This window comes from Phyllostomus discolor, chromosome 5, assembly GCF_004126475.2.
Source record: "Phyllostomus discolor isolate MPI-MPIP mPhyDis1 chromosome 5, mPhyDis1.pri.v3, whole genome shotgun sequence".
Lineage (NCBI taxonomy): Eukaryota > Metazoa > Chordata > Mammalia > Chiroptera > Phyllostomidae > Phyllostomus > Phyllostomus discolor.
The window spans coordinates 11,883,809-11,904,281 of NC_040907.2; the positions used below are offsets into that span (position 1 = coordinate 11,883,809).

General features: G+C 52.1%; 1 protein-coding gene across 1 annotated transcript; it reads left to right on the forward strand.

The window, feature by feature from the left end:
* Positions 1 to 1,447: 1,447 nt before the first annotated feature.
* OTUD3 (OTU deubiquitinase 3) lies at positions 1,448 to 20,329 on the forward strand. The gene is made up of 8 exons (XM_028513174.2): positions 1,448 to 1,822; positions 8,693 to 8,841; positions 12,875 to 12,987; positions 15,556 to 15,678; positions 16,297 to 16,428; positions 16,895 to 16,991; positions 18,167 to 18,351; positions 19,498 to 20,329. Exons 1-8 carry the CDS (start codon positions 1,599 to 1,601, stop codon positions 19,675 to 19,677), a joined length of 1,203 nt encoding a protein of 400 aa, XP_028368975.1. The 5' UTR covers positions 1,448 to 1,598; the 3' UTR covers positions 19,678 to 20,329.
* The last annotated feature ends 144 nt before the right edge of the window (positions 20,330 to 20,473 follow it).

Genomic DNA, 20,473 nt, shown 5'->3' on the forward strand with positions numbered 1-20,473 from the left:
CTGCCTTTCCGGTCTCCTCCTCTTCCCCTTCATCCCACTCCCTGCCACCTGTCTTTGGACACTGAGAGGAGCCTGCTACCTGGCATCCCACTTTTAACCTATTCTCCCCTCTACGGCCAAAGACATATTTCTAAACATGAACCTGAGCAGGTCATTTCCCTGATTAAAACCCTTCAGGATCTGAGGACTTGGAGTAAAGCCCTTCCATACGTCCGAGGAGATTGTCCGGTGCTGAGCCTTTCTTCCACTTCCTGCCTCACGGTCCAAGCCCTGCGGCCCATTAGACTGCACTCCCTTCAGGTCCTCTGAACTGAGCTCCGGTGTTGGAGACACAACGCCCTTTGCTCGGGAATTTCTTAGCTTGGCCAAGTCCTACTCATCCTTTAAGCTTCTGCATAGAACTCAGCTCTTCCGGGAAGGCTTTTTGCATTTTTCGCTCACTTTTTCCTTACAGCGCCCTGTAGCTCCTCCTTGAGAGCATTTGAATATTATTGTGATTGCCGTGCCCTTGGCTCTATGTCCCATTAGAATGTGGGCTTTCTGAGGACAACTGCCATGTCTCTTTGGTTCAGAGTGACACCCGGCACCTAGCACAGGGCCTGAAATGGGAGTTGTTTACACATCAGAAATAAATACAAATGCTCATCAAAACTGAGGAAGTGGAGGCTTTTGCCAAAAAGCAACATGTAAGTGGAATGAGAAAATGAGATCGGTAAGGGTAGACATCAGGAACCTCTCCAGGAATGGTGACGAAGACTGCTTAGATGGCCGAGAGGAGGAGACGGTGGCATCATGATGGGAAGAGACCGTTAAGAAAGAGAAGCTGGAATGAGGGAGTAGAGGCCCTTACTGATGGAGTCGGCTTCCAGAGCAGGTGGGCGTGGAATAGGGTGACTGACTATCCTGGTACGCCTGCGTCCCAGGAAGACACTTGGTCCAGACAAACCCAGGTTGTTCGCCCTGGGCGGAATCAAGGTGACCAGAGGAGCCAGCGGTTTTGGACAAAGGCTACCTCTCCCTTGAGTTAAGAGGGAAACTAGAGAGGCTGGAAGGGCGGGTTAAATAAACAAAGTGTACAGCTCTGGAACCAGGGCAAAGCTCTGTGTCTGAGCCGTGTGATCTTCCTGAACTTAGCTTACCTCTCAGATTCTTGTAACTTGGGATAATTAAACAAGAATATGAAGGCGGCTCTCCTAACTATACGCTCACAGCTAGAGTTAAAATTTTTAGTTTCCATTCTTTCCTCGCTTTTGCTGCAGCTCTCATGCCACCCCGGCTTAATCTTTTTCCTGCTGTGCTCCCCCAACGCCCCGGCTCCTCATTTGGAGTACTACCCACCGCTAGGGGGAAGAGCAGCGCAAACAAACATGCGTGCCTCTCTAGCCCGCCCAGGCGAGATCTCTATGATCATCAAGCCCCGCGGAGGGGGCGGGGTTCTGCCACGTGACCAGAGTGCCTGGCGTCGGCGCAGCCGTGACGACCGCGTCGCCGTCGCTGGGCTCCTTCGGCCGCTGCCCTCCCCGTTCTGTGCACCACAGTGGCCGCCCCGCGGTCCTGCGGCTTTTCCTCCCGCTGCTGCGGGCCGCGGGGCCAAGGCCATGTCCCGAAAGCAGGCGGCGAAGAGCCGGCCGGGCAGCGGCGGCCGGAAAGCCGAGGCCGAGCGCAAGCGGGACGAGCGGGCGGCCCGCCGGGCCCTGGCCAAGGAGCGGCGGAACCGGCCTGAGTCCGGCGGCGGCGGCGGCGGCTGCGAGGAGGAGTTCGTGAGCTTCGCTAACCAGCTGCAGGCCCTGGGGCTGAAGCTGCGGGAGGTGCCGGGGGACGGGTGAGGCGGGCCCGGGAGAGCGGAGGGGGGGGCGGCGCCGGGGGACGCGCCGGGCTTGGCGACCGTCGCCCGCCCACTCATTTCGGTGGCCCTGAGAGCCAGCTGCTCCCCAGGACTGGGGGTCCAGCGGCGGGCGAGACGGCGAGGCCCCTCCCAGGCGACACTCGAGTAATCTCACGTTCCGCCTCCCCCCTCCAATCGTTACCGGCAAAGGCCGTGAGGAAGCTGAAGTGGTGCGGAGAGAGGATACCGGAGCAGGTGGTCTTGAGTTCGGTGTGCAGGAAGGCCTGTTTGAAAGGTGACATTTAAGCTGAGTCCTGCAGGGGTGAGATGCAGCCAGTCCCTTGAAGAGCCGGGACCGCACGTAAAGCGGACAAAATGAGGGTCACAGAGGTGTAGGCCTCACTTGGCATAACACTTTGCCTCCTGTGAACCCTTACGTTTGGGTCCCCCTGCCCCCTTTTGTGAGGTCTGTGAGGGCCTGTTTTTGGCTGAAGGCAACTTCTCTACTTATTCCCATGGGCCTCAGTTTCTCCACTGTAAGCAAAGGTGCTTACCCAAGCTTCCTTGGGGTTTGGAAGGGAATCTAGGTCCAGTCTTTTTAGGGATGAATAAACGGGGGGGAGGGAGAGAGTGGGAGAAAGGAAGGAAAAACGGATTCAGGAAAGGGGATGTGGAAACAGGAGCCTGGATGGAAGGAGGGGGGCAGGGGAGGAGGGAGGAGAACAGTTATTAATCAGGACCGTTAGGAACTGGCTCTGATTGTCCTTCCCCATTTTTCCTATGTGTGCTCAGTGCTGTAAACTAACTGGATTTGGAGTTTGATTATATTTCATTCACCACCACCTTAGCACAGCCAAGTACATAGAGGCATTCGGTGCATTTTTGTTGAATGAATGAAAAATAGAAATATCATATTTCTAGAGGCCAGCTAGACCGTCACCAGGGCCTCTCAAAGGGGCATATCCTTAGTGGAGTCCCTGCAGCCAAAGACTTGCTTTGTTGGATCTTGCTTTTTATGTAGTATTTCGGTGTTGTTCGGATATAAAGTTTTAAATGAACTCTTCAGGGCCTTATTTTAAGCGAACTCAAAAGCACAAGACACTGCTATGTAAATCCGAGCACCAGTTGAATACTTTGTAGTGGGGTTGGGGTGGGGCTGTTCCTTGCACAGGCTTGGACTGCTTGTGTCTGCTGTTCTGGTACAATGTTCTCAGAGTTAGGGTTGTGTCTGCTGTGCTGGGTATGGTGTTCTCAGTGTTAGGGTGCCCGGGAAATGGAAATACTCAACAGAAGGCTGCTTATGAGCAGGAATCACACCACGGGGAGTTGCAAGATCTTGAGGGAGCTTTCCTGTGCTCTGGGAGATGGGGTGATACCTCCCCACCCACCGCACGAAGAGCGCTCTCCTGTAGTTAGCTGAGCAAGCCTTGGTTAAGCAAGGAGCTGGGGCTACACTGAAGACTAAGATACCGAGTTCCTAGTCTAATCAGAAATGTTTGAAAGTGGGTCTCAAACATTGTAGTCTTAGGACCCCTTTACACTCTTAAGAGTTACTGGGGACCCCAAAGAGCTTCTGTGTATGTGGGTTATAGCTAGCAATATTTGCTATCTCAGAAAGGAAAAGAGAAACATTGGAAGCAAGACTACACAAAGAGGTTGCGTTGGCTCAGAACGATGGCCCGTGTATCAGGTGGCTTCTGGAGAACACCGCACGCCTGTGGGAGAGTGAGTGCGACAGAGAGAAGTGCCATCTCAGTGCTGAATTCGTGGATGCCCTGACGGGGGCTCAGAGCTGCAGACCCCCACACTGGGCCACACTTTGAGCGTGGATTACATAAATAAATGAAGTCTGATGTATTCTCAATAGTGGTTGATTACAGCAATGCTACGGAGGAGGACACGGCCGATGCTCCCTGAAGTGGTCAGCGTGGCCTTCTCATTCATTCAGCGGGTTCTCCTCGAATGGACACTGTGCTGGGGCCTCTCAGGGGGGTCCTGTGCAGGCCGGGTCACGGGGGACCACTAGGAACATGCCAGGAGGATGTTCCAGGGCGGGGGGGGGGGTGACACATGTGAAGGCACCAGAGCACATTACTTTCAGCAGCCTACACGTTGTCTAGGATGACATGGTGTAGGGCGCGTGTTAGAAGTCGGGGGCAGTGAGGCCCTAGAGGCCAGAGTCAGCCTGACTGGAGCGCTCGTGTTTCTCACTTCCCAGGCCTTTGTTCTTCGGACAGTGTTAGGTAAAACGATGATGCCTCGTGTGTGGGCTCCACGAAGCTGGCCCGCTCCCCCTGCGGCTTCCCTGAGGTGGACCGTGGCTCAGCCCCCCTTAGTGCCACAGTGCTCTCGGCTGTGTGGTGACGGGCGGGTCACTGCTGTGGGGGTGTCTCCTGTGCATGTGGTGGGCCGGCAGGAGCCAGCACTTTCTTTTAGTAATATTTATTGAGCGCTCTCTGGGGAGATATAAAGTTATAGTAATACAAAAAAATAATTGACAGTCTTCACTCTTCCGCCTTCCCATTCTGGTCTGATTACAACGTGGAGAAGCCTGAGAGAGCGTCTTGCTATGAGCACATGTCCGTTGCGGGTGCTGCAGCCCTGGTAGCGCTCTGGGGCCTCCGGGTGCTTGGGGAGAAATTAGCTGGTGTCCTCTGAGTCTGATGTTTCCATGAGTTGAGTCAGTTTTGCAAAGATTAACCAGGAAGCTATTTATAGGGCTTTGTAATGCATCATGGGCCATTTTCCTATTTGTTACGTTGTCTGGAAAGTGGACCCATGTAAACTGGATTCAATTTCAAAACAAGAAAGAAATATTTTAACCTTAATGTTGTCCTTAAGTCATCATTGACTATATGCAAAAAGAATCTCTAATTGCATTAGGCAGCACAAGCATCATTAGCATCCTATGAACTGTATCCAGTTGTATTTACTCCATGTACCTGTAAATTACACAACTAATGAGTGTTCTAAAATGAAACATTAAGGAATCACTAATTTTAGCCATTTAGCTCTATCTCAAAACAAGTCATCTTTTTTATGTTGTTTTTGTCATTGTAGGGTCTCAGTGATGGAAGGGCATTCACACACCATCCTGCCCGTTAGTTACCTGCATCGTCCGCACAGCAGCCCTGTCTCTCTATCTAGCGCGGCTGGTGGTTTTCAACCCTGGGACGCAGTAGAGTCACCTGGGGGGACCTTGGGCAGCGATGCAGCGCCTGGGCTCTGCCCTAGACCAGCCACACCGTAAGCTCAGGCAGGGCAGCCTGCTTATTGATAATTTTCTAAAAGGTCCCGAGGTGATTTTTGTGTGCAGCCATCATGGAAAACCACTGATTTATTAGAGTTTAGATTTTAGGCTAGTGTTTCTGAAACGTTAGCGTGCAGCAGAGTTACCTGGAGGGCCAGCTACCACCCTCGGAGTGACTAGGTGTCTGGGCCCCAGCCCCAGCCCGATTCAGCAGGCCTGGGCGGCTGCGGAATTTCCGTTCCAGACAGGCGCTGGCGGCGGGGGGCGGGGGGTGCTGATGTCGCCGCTGGTCAGGGACCACAGCTTGAGATCAGTGACCGAGGGCCGCGCTGCCCAACAGAGATTCAGTGGAAGCCATGTACGTAATTTAAAATGTTTTCAGCATCCACATCAGAAAACTACAGGGAAACAGGTGAAACCATTTTAATGTGTGTTTTAAGCCATTCTATAAAGTATTTCAACATACAATCAATATAAAAAATTTTAATATAAAGTTTTACATTTAAAAAAATACTATTCAAAATCCAGCACTTAACACTCACAGCACACCTCAGTTTGGATGGACCACGTGCCACGTGCTGAGTAGTCAGCCACACGGGGCCGTGGCTGCCACGTTGTGCAGTGCAGGCATACACAATTCTTCAGGGTGGCCAGCAGAAATTTATGCGATTCAGAGTCTATATAGTCTGCGTCCATAGAGCTATACAATTTCCTTTTATTTACTAAAACCTGTGTCTCTGTAGCTCCAGTGTTGTAGTTTTACAGCATTGTACAAGTATAACATACCTTTCATCTGAACGTCAGTAGTGCTTTATGTTCTTGCAGTTACGCACTGTACAGCCGTATCATTTCGCCCTGGCCGGAGTGGCGCAGTGGACTGAGCGCCGGCCTGTGAACTGAATGGTCCCCAGTTCAATTCCTGGCCACAGCACATGCCTCGGTTGTGGGCCAGGTCCCTGGTTGGGGGTGTGTGTGTGTGTGTGTGTGTGTGAGGTAACCAATCAGTGTTTCTCTCCCTCTCTCCCTCCCTCCTCCCTCTCAAAAAATAAATAAAATCTTTAAAAAACCCATATCATTTCATCTGAACATTTCTCTCTCACAATGCAGTAACCAGAATGGTACCCATCCTCTAGCTGTAGTCTGACCTCAAAGAATAGAACAGATCCCGCCCCCGCCCACCCCCCTTTCTGTGCATGTGGACTAGGGTTACTGCAGCCCAGAAGCCGCTGAGGTTTTCTTACAGTAGTCGCTCATACCAAATGGTGGAGCCCGCAAAACTCTCACCTGCTGCTCTGTGATTGGTTGGTTTTGTGGGTGTAAATGCACGACCTTTACATATGTCCCAGTAGCACTGTGGTTCTCAAGGTGGGATGACTCTGCTCCCCTGGGGAACATTGGCAATGTCTGGGGACATTTTTGGTGGTTGTCACAGCTGGCGGGGAGGGAGGTGGTGGCGGTGCTACTGGTATCTGGTTGGCAGAGGCCAAGGATGCTCCTGAACATTCCACAGTTAACAGGACACCCCCCACAACAAGAATTACCCCCAAGCATCAGTAGTGCGGGGGTTGAGGAGCCTCGAGGTGTGTGATGGGTGAGGGCGTGCCCTCAGGAGACAGCGGGATGCCCTGGAGCTCCTCTGGGCAGTGATCACTGTGTTCTCACGCGTGTCCGGGCACGTGCTGGGCTCCCTCAGAGGACCCGGGTTGGCCACTGTTAGAAGGAGGGGATTTGTCTCTCGATTTTTCACTTCGATTGTTTTTAGTGAGCTCAGGAAAGTTTGGTAAATATAGAAAGTGTTAATGTTATACTTTAACCTTTACTTCTAATTCTGCTACCTCGGAGTAACCACAGCTGACATTTTGGTGCCTGGGTTTGCACCCTGGGTCCACCACCTCCTAGTTACGTGATCTTGAGCGAGTTGCCGGGAGTGGGGGGGGGATAGTAATAGTGCCCGGCTCAGAGTTGTGAGGGCTGAGCACACTTACTGCTGGTGGACTGTGCACAGCACTGCCTGGCACACAGTGGGAGGAGTTTAGGCTGTAGTTTTGGTGTTCGTTCTTTGCTCACGTCTGTGTGTGGCGTGCAGGTGAGCCTGTTGGAGCTCATGCAGTGTAGTTTCATACCCGCCCCTTTGGCTTAAATGGAGAACATTTGCCCATGTTACTAAAAGTTGTTAGAAAGCATGTTGCTTTCTGTAGAATACCATGACTTTGGATGTGTTAAATGTAAAAATAAGTAAAGATCATTTTGGGCTAAATTATACCTCTTGAGCTAGATTGAAGCATAGACCTAACGGTGGCAGATGCTTAAAGGTTTAAGAAGAGTTTGAGAGGAAAGCTTAAACTTGAGAATGCTCTGTTCCTTCTCTGTTTCCCCTGTGGTGGAAAGGAGACCGCCCTTGTTGGACTGCAGCGAGAGACGCCTCGGTCTGCTGTGGGGCTGCTTGCTCCAGTCTCCGCCTCCGGCTGATACAAAGCTTCATGGTTTCTGGTTTATAGAACCTGTCATCTTTACATTTTTCCTCGCCCCTTGCAAAAAAAAATAGTATAAATCCTGATACAGTTGAAGAGATTCCTGCCTCTAGAACTTTGTGTTGAAAATTCATCTTTCTGAGTTGAAAGATGAAAAAACAAAAACAGCCTCTTTCTCCTGTGCATGTACGTCTGAAGTCCTTCTGGAAGTGATACGTTTATATTTTGGAATCAGAGTATCACGGGTTTCGTTTGGAAGAGCGGACGGTTTGGTGTGAAACTGGGCCACTGTGTGGCTTCCGAACGGCTTGTTTCCTTGGCTCTGAGGATGCCGGGCTGCGTGTGTCTTTTCCAGGCTCTGCGTCTCTTGGCTCCGTGTTTGTGATATACTTTGGAATTGTATTGTAGAAGTCTTCTAGGGGTTTGAAAGTAATGATAACTCTTCAAGTTTATTAGCAGCATTTTAATTTGGGAAATGACACACAATGGAAATCGCGTTCAGCGTTTTCACTGCGCAGGAGTGGCAGCAGCACTGGGGCCCGCGGGCGAGAGGGGAGGGCCCGGCGAGGCGGGAGACCGCCACGGCCGGCGCGACCCACCACACCTTGTCCGAGTGCCCCCGTGTTCTTAGGGCCGGAGCAGGACGCCGAGTTCCGTTGCTTGTGCTGGGAGCTTGCCAGGTCATCGTCTTGCCGGCACTGTCTGCTAGGTGACCGGTGAGTCAGCTGGGCCGCCGTAGTGAAACGCGTGTCAGGAGAGAGGCCGTAGACGTGACCTACCACTTTGGAAGAGCGTCTGGGAGTCAGAGCCCCTGAGAAGTGGCCTGCAGCGCCCGGACCCGTCTGCAGGCAGCGCGTTTATCACCGTCCCCACCCTGCCTGTCGAAGCAGCTGAGGCCCCGGATGTTGGATGCCTTTCCTCCGTCAGCCCGCCGCTAAGGGGGGAAAGCGTCCCGGTTTGTCACTTGCTGCTCAGGCACTGTCGTTGGACACCTGCCCCAGCGCTCTCCCCGCAGGTCTGTCAGCTGAGGCTGCCCCTTTCCTCCGTGCGAAAGATGTGCACGGGCGGCCTAGCGTGAGCCAGCGTTGGTTTCGGCGAACTGAATTAAGTTTTGAGAGGTTTTGACCAGCGTTTTTGTTTTGACAGCAATTGCCTGTTCAGAGCGCTCGGCGATCAGTTGGAGGGCCACTCGCGCAACCACCTCAAGCACCGGCAGGAGACGGTGGACTACATGGTGAAGCAGCGGGCAGACTTCGAGCCCTTTGTGGAGGACGACGTCCCCTTTGAGAAACATGGTAGGTTCGCGCGGGACACCGGATCCTCCGGGAGGAACACGCCGGGTAACCAAATCCACCAGCCTCCCCACCGCCCAGCCGGGAGTCTGGTTACATGAACGACGGCGTGTATTCGGCAGATGCTTGTCTGCTCTGTGGTAGGCCGCATGGTGGGCCGTTGGGATCCAGCAGGTTTTGATGGGAATGCCCTTAATAAAGAAGATGACGTGAATGGACTTGGGGGACGCAGGCTATAAAGTAGTCTGTGTAGATTGGTCCTGTTTTTTTTTAAAGATTTTATTTATTTATTTATTTATTTTAGAGAGGGAAGGGGGGGAGAGACACACTCACACACACACACACACACACCCCAATGTGCGGTTGCTAGGGGCCATGGCCTGCAACCCAGGCATGTGCCCTGACTGGGAATCAAACCTGCGATGCCTGGTTCGCAGCCTGCGCTCAATCCACTGAGCTATGCCAGCCAGGGCAGATTGGTCCTATTTTTAAAAGATATACACACTAGAAAAATTCTGGAAAGACAAACATTTTATGGTTGTTTATCCTTGACTCCACTTATTTTCAGAAACCTACTTACTCTCTTTACACTCCTCTAAAGGGGAGATAATAATGGCACCTGTTACAGGCTTTTTTTGGGGAAGATTAAATTGAATGAGATAATTAAAATAAGTTCTTCGCTGTTAGCCATCTGGGGATGATGGGTCTATGTGTATTTTAAATTAGTGTCTGTAGACTCTTCTGATTTCATTTTTTAAACTTTTTAAATGTTTATGTTTTGATTGTAGGAGGGGAGGGAGGCAGACAGAGAGGGGGGCAGGGGGAGAGAGAGATCTGTTTTTCCCCTTACTTGCGCATTTGTCGGTTGGTCCCTGCCTGCGCCCCGACCGGAGACGGAACCCGCAGCCTGGGCGTGTTGGGATGGTGCCCTCATCACCTGAGCTGCCTGGCCAGGGCTGTAGAATTTCCTGATTTTAAATGATCATGTATTACTTCTCTAATCAGAAAAATCAATAAAGTTATTTTAATTTCTCACCAAAACCCCAAACACATCCTGTTTATTTGGGGCAAATCTTTAGTGATTTTAATTAAGGCCTTGGTAGGCACAAATCTAGCAAGAAGATGCATATGAGCTTTTCAACTTTAATTTGACAAGTGTTTACTGAGGATGTACTGTGCTGGGTGCTGATGCACTTATGTTTTACAGCAACGTTTCCATCATGGGACTCAGTCTGCTCTGTGCCTTGCCCGGGAAGAGACAGTATTTCCTGGGCTCCAGAGCACTTCTCGGGGGACCATGTTAGGGAGGAATGGAGAGAGGGGCGCTGGGGAGGGTGAGGAGTCAGGAGTCTCCGCACTGGCCAGATGAACGAGGAAGAGTGTCTCCCCCAAGGCAGCTGCCGGGGGTGAGGACAGGAGCCCAGACCAGGACACAGCTGGCAGTTTGACCGACAGGGCTCGCTGGAGGCAGAAGGACGGGAGAGGGGGAGGCAGAGGTGACTGTGAAGATTCATCCCATCTGGGGAGTGGCCCGGGGGCTGTGCTGTTTGCCGTGGAGAGGGCAGCTGTCAGTGATTTGCAGCTCACAGGGGACGGACTCATTCCCTGGGCACCAGCAGTGAAAGGGGCACCAGCAGCCAGACCCCCCGTGAGTCGGTGCTGCCAGTCACCGAGCTGACGGCCCCACTCCCTGGACCACCCTTCGCCCGGCACACGGCACGGTTTCCCGGGTGGCCCGCAGCCCACAGGCTAAATGTGGGTCTGTGGGGCGAGGTGTGTAGTTTAGCTGCAGAAAGTGAATTGTGTCATTGATCCAGTTAAAATAGTTTGGATGAAGAGAGTTTTTAGTGTGTGACTTGAAATTCCACTTGAAACACCCTCAGTGAAGGTCCTTTGGTAGATTTTGGGGTGTGACAGGGCAAGGAACTTGGTCCAGGGTGAGTCCCTCTAGGTATCAGTGGGAAAACATTTTCTCGAAATGTCACGGTGCGTGCCTGATTGTTGTCTGGCACTTCACGAGGGGTTGGAGCCTCCGAGTGAGAGGGAGCTCTGGCTGCCGTGCAGCGTGGGAGGGGCCTTGGAGGTCTGCACATGCTGTTCGTGTGTCACCTGAAGACCAGACTTACTGCGGTGTCACTCATGTCGTAGTTTTGGGTTTCGGATGTCCGGCCACCTTGTTCCTCTGAGATTCTTGAGGGTGGGGGCTGGCGGCACTTGGAAGATACTTGTTGAGTGAATAGAGGAATGGCTCACTTAACTTTTTGGGACTTGGTTGCCCGTGCATCTGTCTGTGTCTTTTAGGGTTATTTTCCTTCAGACGGTGGCTTTGGAGAATGGGCAGTGCCTTTTCTCCAGCTGTGTGGTACCCAGACCAGAGCCCTGAATGTTCTCACGCCTCCTCTCCGTGTCTCCCCATCCCGGTCATTCATCAAGTCCTGTCGCGTCTGCCTCAGGATTTTTTCCTCCCCTGCCGGCACCTCAGAAGATCAGGCCTCTCTGGTCACGTGGTTATTTGCCTAGATCTGTTCAGCGCTCTCTCGAATGGTCTCATTGCCCGTTGACCCATTCAGTTTGCTTTTAGCACCAGAGTACTGACCCGTGTGTATGTCCAGTGCATCTCTCCCCTGTCTGCAGCCCCTTGACCTCAGGGTAAAGTCCAAACTCCTGAGCCCTTTGGGAGCCGTGCTTTTCCTGTTTCTCTTCCCTCATCTCCCACCCTGCTCTCTCAGCATGGTGAGTTCCTGCAGACTCGGACCTGCCTGCCTCACTCCTCTCTCTCCATCTCTCCTCTGCCTGGAGCATCATCTCTCTTCTGTGTCTCTGTCTTCCACCTGTCACTTGGGAATTAGCTTAGCTGTCTAAGCCCAGAGGCGTCTCTGGGAACACCTGACCTCCCCCACTCTGCCTCACTGGCTTACGACCCTGATCTGGGTCTGCAAGCGTGGGGTTTCCTGGAACCACTCTTGGGTCTGATGATTTGCTGCAAGGACTCACAGAATTTACTGAAGGTTCTTATACTCCCAGTTACAGTTTATTACACGGCAAGGTTATAAGTCAGACTTAGCCAAAGGGCAGAGTCTGGAAGGTTCCAGACACAAAGCTTCCGTTGTCCTCAGGATGCACTGTCCTTCTGGCACCTGTGCATGATGCAACTGTCAACCCCGAAGCTCCTCCAAACTTCGGTGTCCCGTTTCACTGTGGGGGCGTTATCGATCGATTGCCCGGTTCCCAGGTCTGGCTGATGTCACGTGGTCAGAGGCGAGGAGCCCACTGCGAATAGCACAGACCTTCCTGTCACTTGGGAAACCTGAAGGGTTCAGAGGTTATCTCCCAGGGGCCAGGGACAAAGGTCAGACTTTTCTTTGGGCGAGGCCAAATTCTTTACCTGCATCCCTTCCCTGTAGCACCCACATAGCCGCAGGGCCTGTTTTCTTGCTCGCCCCCCACCGATGGCGACCTTCCCCAGGGCGCACTGTGACGGGCTGTGACACAGCGTGGCCAGAAGCCAGGCTCTTGGAGTCAGGCGTCCCGGGCTGTAATCTCAGCTCTGCCGTGCACTGGCTCTGTGAGCTCGGGCACAGTTATAGGTTACTCCGTGCCTCGGTTTCCTCATCTGTAAAATGGGGTGCACGATAATGCCTCTGGGGGGTTGTTTTGAGGATTAAAAGTGCTAATCTGTGAGGAGGAAAGCCATGCCCGATACATAATGTGCATTCATTAGTGCAAACTATTACAGTCACTATTTATCGTTACATTTCCTATGTCTTTCATAGAGATAGACTTATAGGAAGCGTTCAGCAAATATGTATTGAAGGAATAAGTAAACAAATCCTTTTTTATGAATGATCGGTGTGCTCTCGAGTAGCAGTCTGCACACTGTTCAGGCACCCAGACCCCAGACTCGGACAGAGCCGGCGGGCCTCTTCGATGCACGCCCTCGTTTCTCACCGTGTGGAGCTGAATGAGCGCTGAAGCATGCTTGCATGTGGGTTTTCCTATTACAGAGACTTCAGTTTTCTCTCCTGCTTCCATGCAGTGGCCAGTTTGGCAAAGCCTGGTACATTCGCTGGCAATGATGCAATTGTGGCCTTTGCAAGAAATCATCAGTTGAACGTGGTGATTCATCAACTTAACGCCCCGCTGTGGCAGGTAGGTCACCGATTCAAGAGTTCATCTTAAGCCCTTCTTCATAAGTTGGTTTGGGAGTGTCCTGAATGGTGGGGCGTGGCCGGTGCTATTGCACCGTGTAGGGCAGCCTGGACTGTGAGCCTGACCAGGGGCCAGAAGCTTGTGGTGGTTTGGGATTACCCTGTGCCAAGTTCACATGCAGTCTGGAGTATATAATTCAGAAACCTTTAAATGCCAGAACATTATTCAACGTTCGGTTAATTGGGTAGTTTCGGGGCAGAGAGCCTAATGTAGAAATGCTGTCGATAATTCTATAAAATATCTAAGCGATAACATAAAGGGTCAGTGCACAGAAGTTTAGTTTGACATATGCCTAGTCCCACCTATATGTTTGTGTTTTTTAGGTGGAGGGAAACAGACCAATTTTACCCTAGTGACCATTGCTTAAACAGGATGTTCTGATTTCACGGCCTAGGGTGTCAAGTTCCGTTTCTCTGGTCGGCTCGGCTGTGTGTGTGGCTCCCGCGGTTTATCCGCAGCAGATGAGGTTCCACAGCAGGTGTCCTGTGTGTGGTCGGACGGCAGAGCACGGCGCTGAGCCACGTGGTTTCCCTTTACTCCCCGGCTGCGCAGCGCTTTGCGACCCTGAATTGCCCCGAGCTCCCTCCGTTAAACCCGGCATTCGGTGTGGAAGGCCGAGCGAGGGCTGGGGGATGGCGTGTCCAGGCCACCACCCCCGCTCTTCCTCCTCGCGTGCAGAGCGCTGCCCGCGCCTTGCAGCCCCGCTCCTGCAGGCCGGGCGTGCGGCTCTCCAGTCCTCCCCCTCCATGCCTCCACTTCTGACTTTTTTTTTAAATTAAGAGGGTCAAACATATGAATTGTAGAAAAATTTGAAAATTCAGAAAAGCCAATAAAGGCAATAAAATTCACTCAGAGTCACATTCCTTGGAGATGGTTACTGTTGACATTGTAGTGTGTGTCCCTGTCACTCACACACACTCGCAGCTGTGCAGTCGTATGTAACTGGGAAGATCGGTGTCGTGGTGTTTTTATACACCCTTCAAACACACCTGCGCACACCTAGACATGTCCTTGTGTGTGTGGGCACACACTCATGAGTGTGACACAGGAAGCAGTGGCTTTTGGCTCACTGTTTTCATGTACCATCAGCACATATTTTCCCATGTAAGTTGTTTGTTCACAGCCTTCGCCTGTTAAGAATAAAGGTGAGTTTATAGAGATGTAATTAACATATTGAAAAATTAGCCCTTCTCGGGCGTATATTTTTTGGGCAAATACAGTCATGTAACCACCGCTGTCCCTGTCAACGTGTAAAGCTTTCCCATTACCCCAGACGTGTCCTCGTGCCCCGTGGCAGCCCGTCCCCCCGCACGTCCCCGGTGTGGCAGTCCCTAGTCTGACTTGTCTCTCACAGTCTGGCCCTCCCAGAATGTCACCTCAGTGATAGTATACAGCCCTGATGTCTGGCCTAATGTCCTTTTAAGACAAAATGACAGCAAGACAGTGAGACTACGTGGGCCAGTGAGGAATTTTGCAGGGGGGGCACTGTGGGGGTGTGTTCTCTGGGCGGTGGCGCTGGGCGCACCGACGCGGGGGGGGGGGGGGGGGGGGCAGTGGAGCGTCGCCTGTGGTGCGATGCTCTCTGCAAGGGTGGTTGGTCTTCGGGCCGGGAACTCGGTCGCCTTCCTCACCGGCCCAGCTCTGTGTCGCTAAATCACTGCTGGGAAGCAAAGCCATCAGAATCACTTCCGTATACAGCAGAATGACCCTATTCTTGCAGGGACATCTGAGTGACCGTAGCCTGCGTCTTCTGCCTTTGACAACATAACTTTATGTTTGCTCCTCAATTATGCAAGTAGTTGTAGAAAATAGTTCTGCATAGTTAGAATTTTTTCAAATGCATCTTTATAGTGTTCTCTTTCATGGATTGCTAAACATTGAAAGTATATGTTTTAAAATAAATATCTTTGCTGTATAATGGAACTGTTCACTGGATCTCCCCCATCTTCCCCCACCCCAGTGACGCATCTTACCAAATTTAGGAATTGAAACTGCTTTGGTCGCTACTGTTGTGGGTAGGAACTCTCGCATTAGCAACAGGCGGGCTCATGCAGCAATAGAGACGCGGAAGCCTGTGTACTTTCTGTGGGTACGAATGCAGTGTGTGCCCCTGGGAGCCGCGTGGACACGTGTGATGCAGGAAGTGGGGCTGCAAGCCCAGCGAGTCTGCACTGGCCTGCGGGCCTTCCCTCCCGGAAGGGCCTCCGCCCTGTAGGGAGGTGCTGGTGCCTCGGGGCTGATGCCTGTTTAACCTCTGAACTCTGCCCCAGGTTTCGAATGTGCGTTTTCACATGGACTTATTTCCTCATGCTTCCACACCACGCACATGGAAGCGTGCGTGCACGGGTGGGAGAAAGAAGAGTCGGAACCGCTGTGGACGCACCCGCTCATTCCCAGTCGCTTCACACAGCCTGTCGACTGGGCTCCCTGGGCCGTCCAGGTGGTCTTTCCCTCCAGGGGCTGCCGCCCTCCAGATCCTCAGTGGCGTCTCCCTGCTCTCACTTCCAGATTCGTGGCACGGATAAGAGCAACGTGCGGGAGCTGCACATCGCGTATCGGTATGGAGAGCACTACGACAGCGTCCGGAGGATCAACGACAACTCCGAAGCTCCTGCCCATCTCCAGACGGATGTGAGGGAGGCCTCTGTTTGCTTCTGCAGTCTCAGCTCCGAGTCTCAGCTCTGAAGGAGCTGGGTTGAGAGCCGGGTGGAGAGCCGGGTGCCCGGAGCTAGAAACCAGCGATGTTTTTATGGGCGCTTGACTTTAACAGTCTGTGGGCTTGTTTTTTTTGTTTGTTTTTTTTTTAGATTTTACTTATTTATTTTTAGACAGAAGGGACAGGAGGGAGAAAGAGAAGAAGAGAAACATCAATGTGTGGTTGCCTCTCATGTGTCCCCTTCTGGGGACCTGGCCCACAACCCAGGCATGTGCCCTGACAGGGAATCGAACCAGCGACCCTTTGGTTCGCAAGCCAGCACTCAGTCCACTGAGTCACACCAGCCAGGGCTCTCGTGCCATTCTTACCGAACAGTGATCCATAGCGTGGGCCGCTCTCTGTAATACTTCTGTTGTGGACTGGAATCTCAGAACTTGGTTGAAATTTAGCCTACTCATAGCTCTTAAGATTGTTTCTGGAGTATTTTTCCTATATATTTCAATGTTTTTGAGATTAGAGTGTCTTCCTTAGTTGAAGAATTTGAACATAGTTTGCAAGAGTTCCATGATGATTACTCCTAATATTTCTTTTAGTTTCAGATACTTCATCAAGATGAATCAAATAAAAGAGAAAAAATCAAGACAAAGGGGGTGGACTTCGAAGACGACCTGCAGGATGAGGTGGAGGACGCTGTCCAGAAGGTCTGCAGCGCCACCGGCTGCTCAGTTAGTATCTCCGCCCCGCAGTGCCCGCCCCCACACCGGCATTGCCGTGCCCGGTCCCCTGCCCGTTCCGCAGCAGCGTGCTGGCGCCCCGTGGCCGGGACCGGCCCGTGACCCTTGTCATGTGCTGGGGTCGTGGGATACAGCCTAATGAGCGCTGTTGATTCGTTTCTCTCTCATTTGTAGACTTGACCTAGTACTGTTCAAAATCCCAAGGGAGCACGTGGGTTTTTTTTTTTTCCTGATGTTTGTACAAGTAAAAGCATTTTATAAAGGGTATTTATTTATATTAATCCGTTATTCATGTGACCAACTTTATATTGAACACCAACATTTTCTAAATGGAAAAAGTCTTGAAACTTTGTCTAAATTCTTCCTGTTACATCATTTTGTTTATCAAATTATGGCAGTAGAGAGAGGTAGAAAAGTATTTCCAGAGCCTTTAAGTGTTTCTTTGTTTCTTGGATAGGATTTTAATTTGATAGTCCAGAACCTGGAAGCTGAAAATTACAATATTGAATCTGCAATCATTGCCATGCTTCAGATGAACCAGGGGAAAAGAAATAGTAAGTCCATGATTGATACTTATAAGCTTTCAAAATGATTGTATTGGTGATATTCCAAATATTTGTTTTTAATCAAGCCACAGGAAGTAGTTGTACTGTCCTTTTGTGTACGCATTTAGCAGTTGTTGATGAGCACTGTCCGTGCAGGCTCCTCCCCAGGTTCTGGTCCCGCCTGGGGGAGAGCGGGGCGGTGATGGAGACCCATGCGTGACCGGCACAGTGTCGCCCTCGGAGCTGCGGACCCAGGGTGCCAGGGAGTGCAGGAGGGGCCGCTGGACCCAGTTTTAGAGGAGTGGAGAGTGTCAGAGGAGACTTGATCCTTTTAGAAATAAGATTTCTTCATAAAATAAAAAAGATAACTAAAATTAGATGGAGATAAAAATACCCTGTTGTTCCGATGGAAATATTTAGATGACTAGCATCTGTCCACTGGTAATAATCCAGAATTATTTTTACTTGAACTGGGTTTAATTTTGTGGCACAGAGGGAGGAAGGAAGATGTGATGTCTGAACAGTTTTCTTGAGTTATCAATCGAAAGTGATTCCGATACTTACTGCCAGACACCGTGTGGTGGGTGCCGTTCCTGGCACTGTGGTTTTCTGTGGGACGGGGCGTGCTGCCACCCACTCGATCCGTGTGCTGGGCCGTCTCAGGGGACAGCGACAGCCTGGCCTCCGTGACTGGAGAGCAGCCCTGTCCGGTGTCTGTGCCGCCTGGTGTGCCGAGTCCCGGGCGGTGGCTCCGTGAGGCGGAGGCACCACAGTTTAAGTTTCATTTAACTTTGAACAGTCTCGTGTAGCTGGTGGCTGCTGTGCTGCTGCGGCAGAGCTTTAGGTCCTGTTTCTTGTTCTGGCTTTGGGTGCAAATGAAAGGTTACCCCCTAAATATTCATGTTAAAAAGTGGTTTATCTAATGAAACAAAACACTCTGCTTGTAGGAAGCTGATGATGAGGCTGGCCAACAGGTTACTTACAAATTTCCAAATTTTGCCAATATTTTTTCCCTGTGTTCCCTGCTGTACTGATTTGATGTTAGAATTTGCCTCAAGGAAACTTGCTCTCCAGGTGATATTGAACTAGGGACCCAGGTAACTTTGGAGTCACTTAATAGGAATCAGCTCGTGTAACTATATATTTTTGGTTCTCAGTTTGAATAAAATATCTTTCTTTGGAAGATGCAGAGGAGAACCTTGAGCCCAGTGGCCGAGCGCCGAAGCAGAGTGGTCCTTTGTGGGAGGAAGGTGGCAGTGGCACCAGGATCTTTGGAAACCAGGGCTTGAACGAAGGCAGGACTGACAACAACAAGGCTCGGGCCGGCCCTAGCGAAGAGAACAGAGCAAATAAAAACCAGCTCCCAAAGGTACGGAAGGTGGGGTTGCAGGGGCGGGCGGTGGGCCGCTGTAATTCAGTGGCAGTGGTGGGAACTTGGGGCTCGTTTTAGTGCATACTTTCCTTCTGGTTTATGAAGCGGCAGTTGTAGGAAATACGGGGAGTGCGTAAGGGCCGGAGGAAGCAGAACGAAGGCCCCTCTCCTGCGCGCAGTGACGACCGGAAGTGAAACTGCACTTTGTGGGCCCGTGCACACCCGCCTTTCCCACCCGGCGTTCCTGTGGGCATGGCTGCTTTCCATGCTCATTCATGCTGTGAAACCCCATTTTTAAAGGAGATTTTAGAGAGGCAGGGAAGGAGAAAGAGGGGGGAGAAACACGTGTGAGAAAAACATCGGTCAGTTGCCTCCCGCATGCACCCCAACTGGGGATCAAACCTTCAGCCCTTTGGTGCAGGGGACGGTGCTCCAGCCAGCGAGCCGCCCGGCCGGGGCTGTGCAGCCCCATTTTTAAATAGTTGTCGTGTGCAGTGAACACCTGCAGCATTTATTTGTATGAATCTGTATTTTGCATTACTTTCTTGGCTAAAGTCCCAGGAGAAGACTTGATAGGTTAAAGGGCATGGATATTTAATTTTTTAAAAAGGCTTTTTGGTAAATTGTCAAGTGCTTCCCAGAAAGGTTGTGCACCCCCCACACCTACGAGTAGTTTATGCTGCCGTTTTAAAGACGCCCGCCAGGAAGGCCCGAGCCCACAGTGCAGCCTGACGGGAAGAGCCGCGGGTGGGTGGAGCAGACGTGCTGGGGGGCTCTGGAGCCTGGAGCGCTCACTCGCCTGGGCCTTACGTTGTGGGGAGAGTGCTGTCCTCCGGCACGGTGGGGGCTGCCTCTCGCTGGCCTCGGGCTGACGTTTTGGGGTCATTTTGAATTGGGTTGTGAGGAGAATGGAGCTGATTTTGTTTGCTAGCTCACAAGGGGATGGGGTGTACATTTAAGTGGAACTTTGAGCAGTAATGGAAACCTCGTCAGTTTGCGCTGTTGGAGGGGGGTGGGGGGGGTCCTCTGTCCTGGTCTTGGTGCGAGGTGGCCCGTGCTCTGCACCTCCGTCAGCACCATGCCCCCCAGCAGGCGCAGCCTGAGTCGGGGAGCGGGCACCTCACCCGAGGCCTTGTCTTGCAGGTCAGCAGCCGGCAGCGGAGAGAGCAGCAGCGCTTGGAGAAGAAGAAGCGACAGGAGGAGAGGCACCGTCACAAAGCCCTGGAGAGCAGGGGCGGCCACAGGGACAATAATAACCGGAGCGAGGCGGAGGCCAACGCGCAGGTCACCTTGGTGAAGACCTTTGCCGCGCTCAACATCTGACTCAGCCGGCCGGCCGGGTGTTGGGGGAGGTGACGGAAGGCGCCGTGCGTGCGTGCAGGGCACCGGGCTCCCCGGGGAGGCCGTCCCTGGTCCCTGGTGACAGCCCGCAGAAGCACCGGGAGCCTGGAGCGTGCCGGGGTTGGTGTCTGTGCTCGGGGCCCGTCTCGTTCGGGTTTTGTTGGCGATGTGTATTGTTCGGCGGGAGTCCGGGGAAGCCATTCGTGTTCTGTGATTGACGTGCTGAGCTTTAGGGCGGATCGCCGGGTCAGGAGAAGCCTTGGGGATGTGACTCCACTTGTCCTGGAAATGCTGGAGTCAGAGTTCAGTGACCCCGGGATCTTTCCCTAAGCCTTGGGGGGACTTTGCTGTAATCGTTTATAAAGTAGTTTAGACGGATTGCTGGAAACTCAGAATGACAAGTTTCCTTTGTTTCTCTTTCAGTTTTGATCAGATATATTAATATACAGGCTAGTCTGTAAGCGATCTCCAACTCAGGAACGTGGCTAGATTTAATTTTCTTTTAACTCACGTTAATCAGAAAATACTTCAGGGTATGTGCTCTGCTCTCCCCAAGTTCTGGGAATGGGGGTGTGGCCTGCAGTCCGGGCGGGACTCAAACCAGGTGTCCGTCCTTCCTGACTTTGCTGCCGTTCCCACCACAGCCGTGTGGGCCACGCGCCCGACTGCCAGAGGCCCGGGCTCTGCGGGAGAGGCGGCATGTTGTTGAGACTTCGGTACTTGGGTTTGGACGCGCGAGTTTGGGGCTCTGGCAGCGTGAGAGCTCAGCGGGGGAAAT

What these genes read in the sequence shown, in the direction of transcription:
- OTUD3 (XM_028513174.2), top strand. Translation starts at nt 1,599, where the DNA reads ATGTCCCGAAAGCAGGCGGCGAAGAGCCGGCCGGGCAGCGGCGGCCGG. An exon ending in CGGGAGGTGCCGGGGGACGG is followed by an intron (nt 1,823 to 8,692) that starts GTGAGGCGGGCC and finishes TTGTTTTGACAG; the next exon opens with CAATTGCCTGTTCAGAGCGC. An exon ending in CGTCCCCTTTGAGAAACATG is followed by an intron (nt 8,842 to 12,874) that starts GTAGGTTCGCGC and finishes GCTTCCATGCAG; the next exon opens with TGGCCAGTTTGGCAAAGCCT.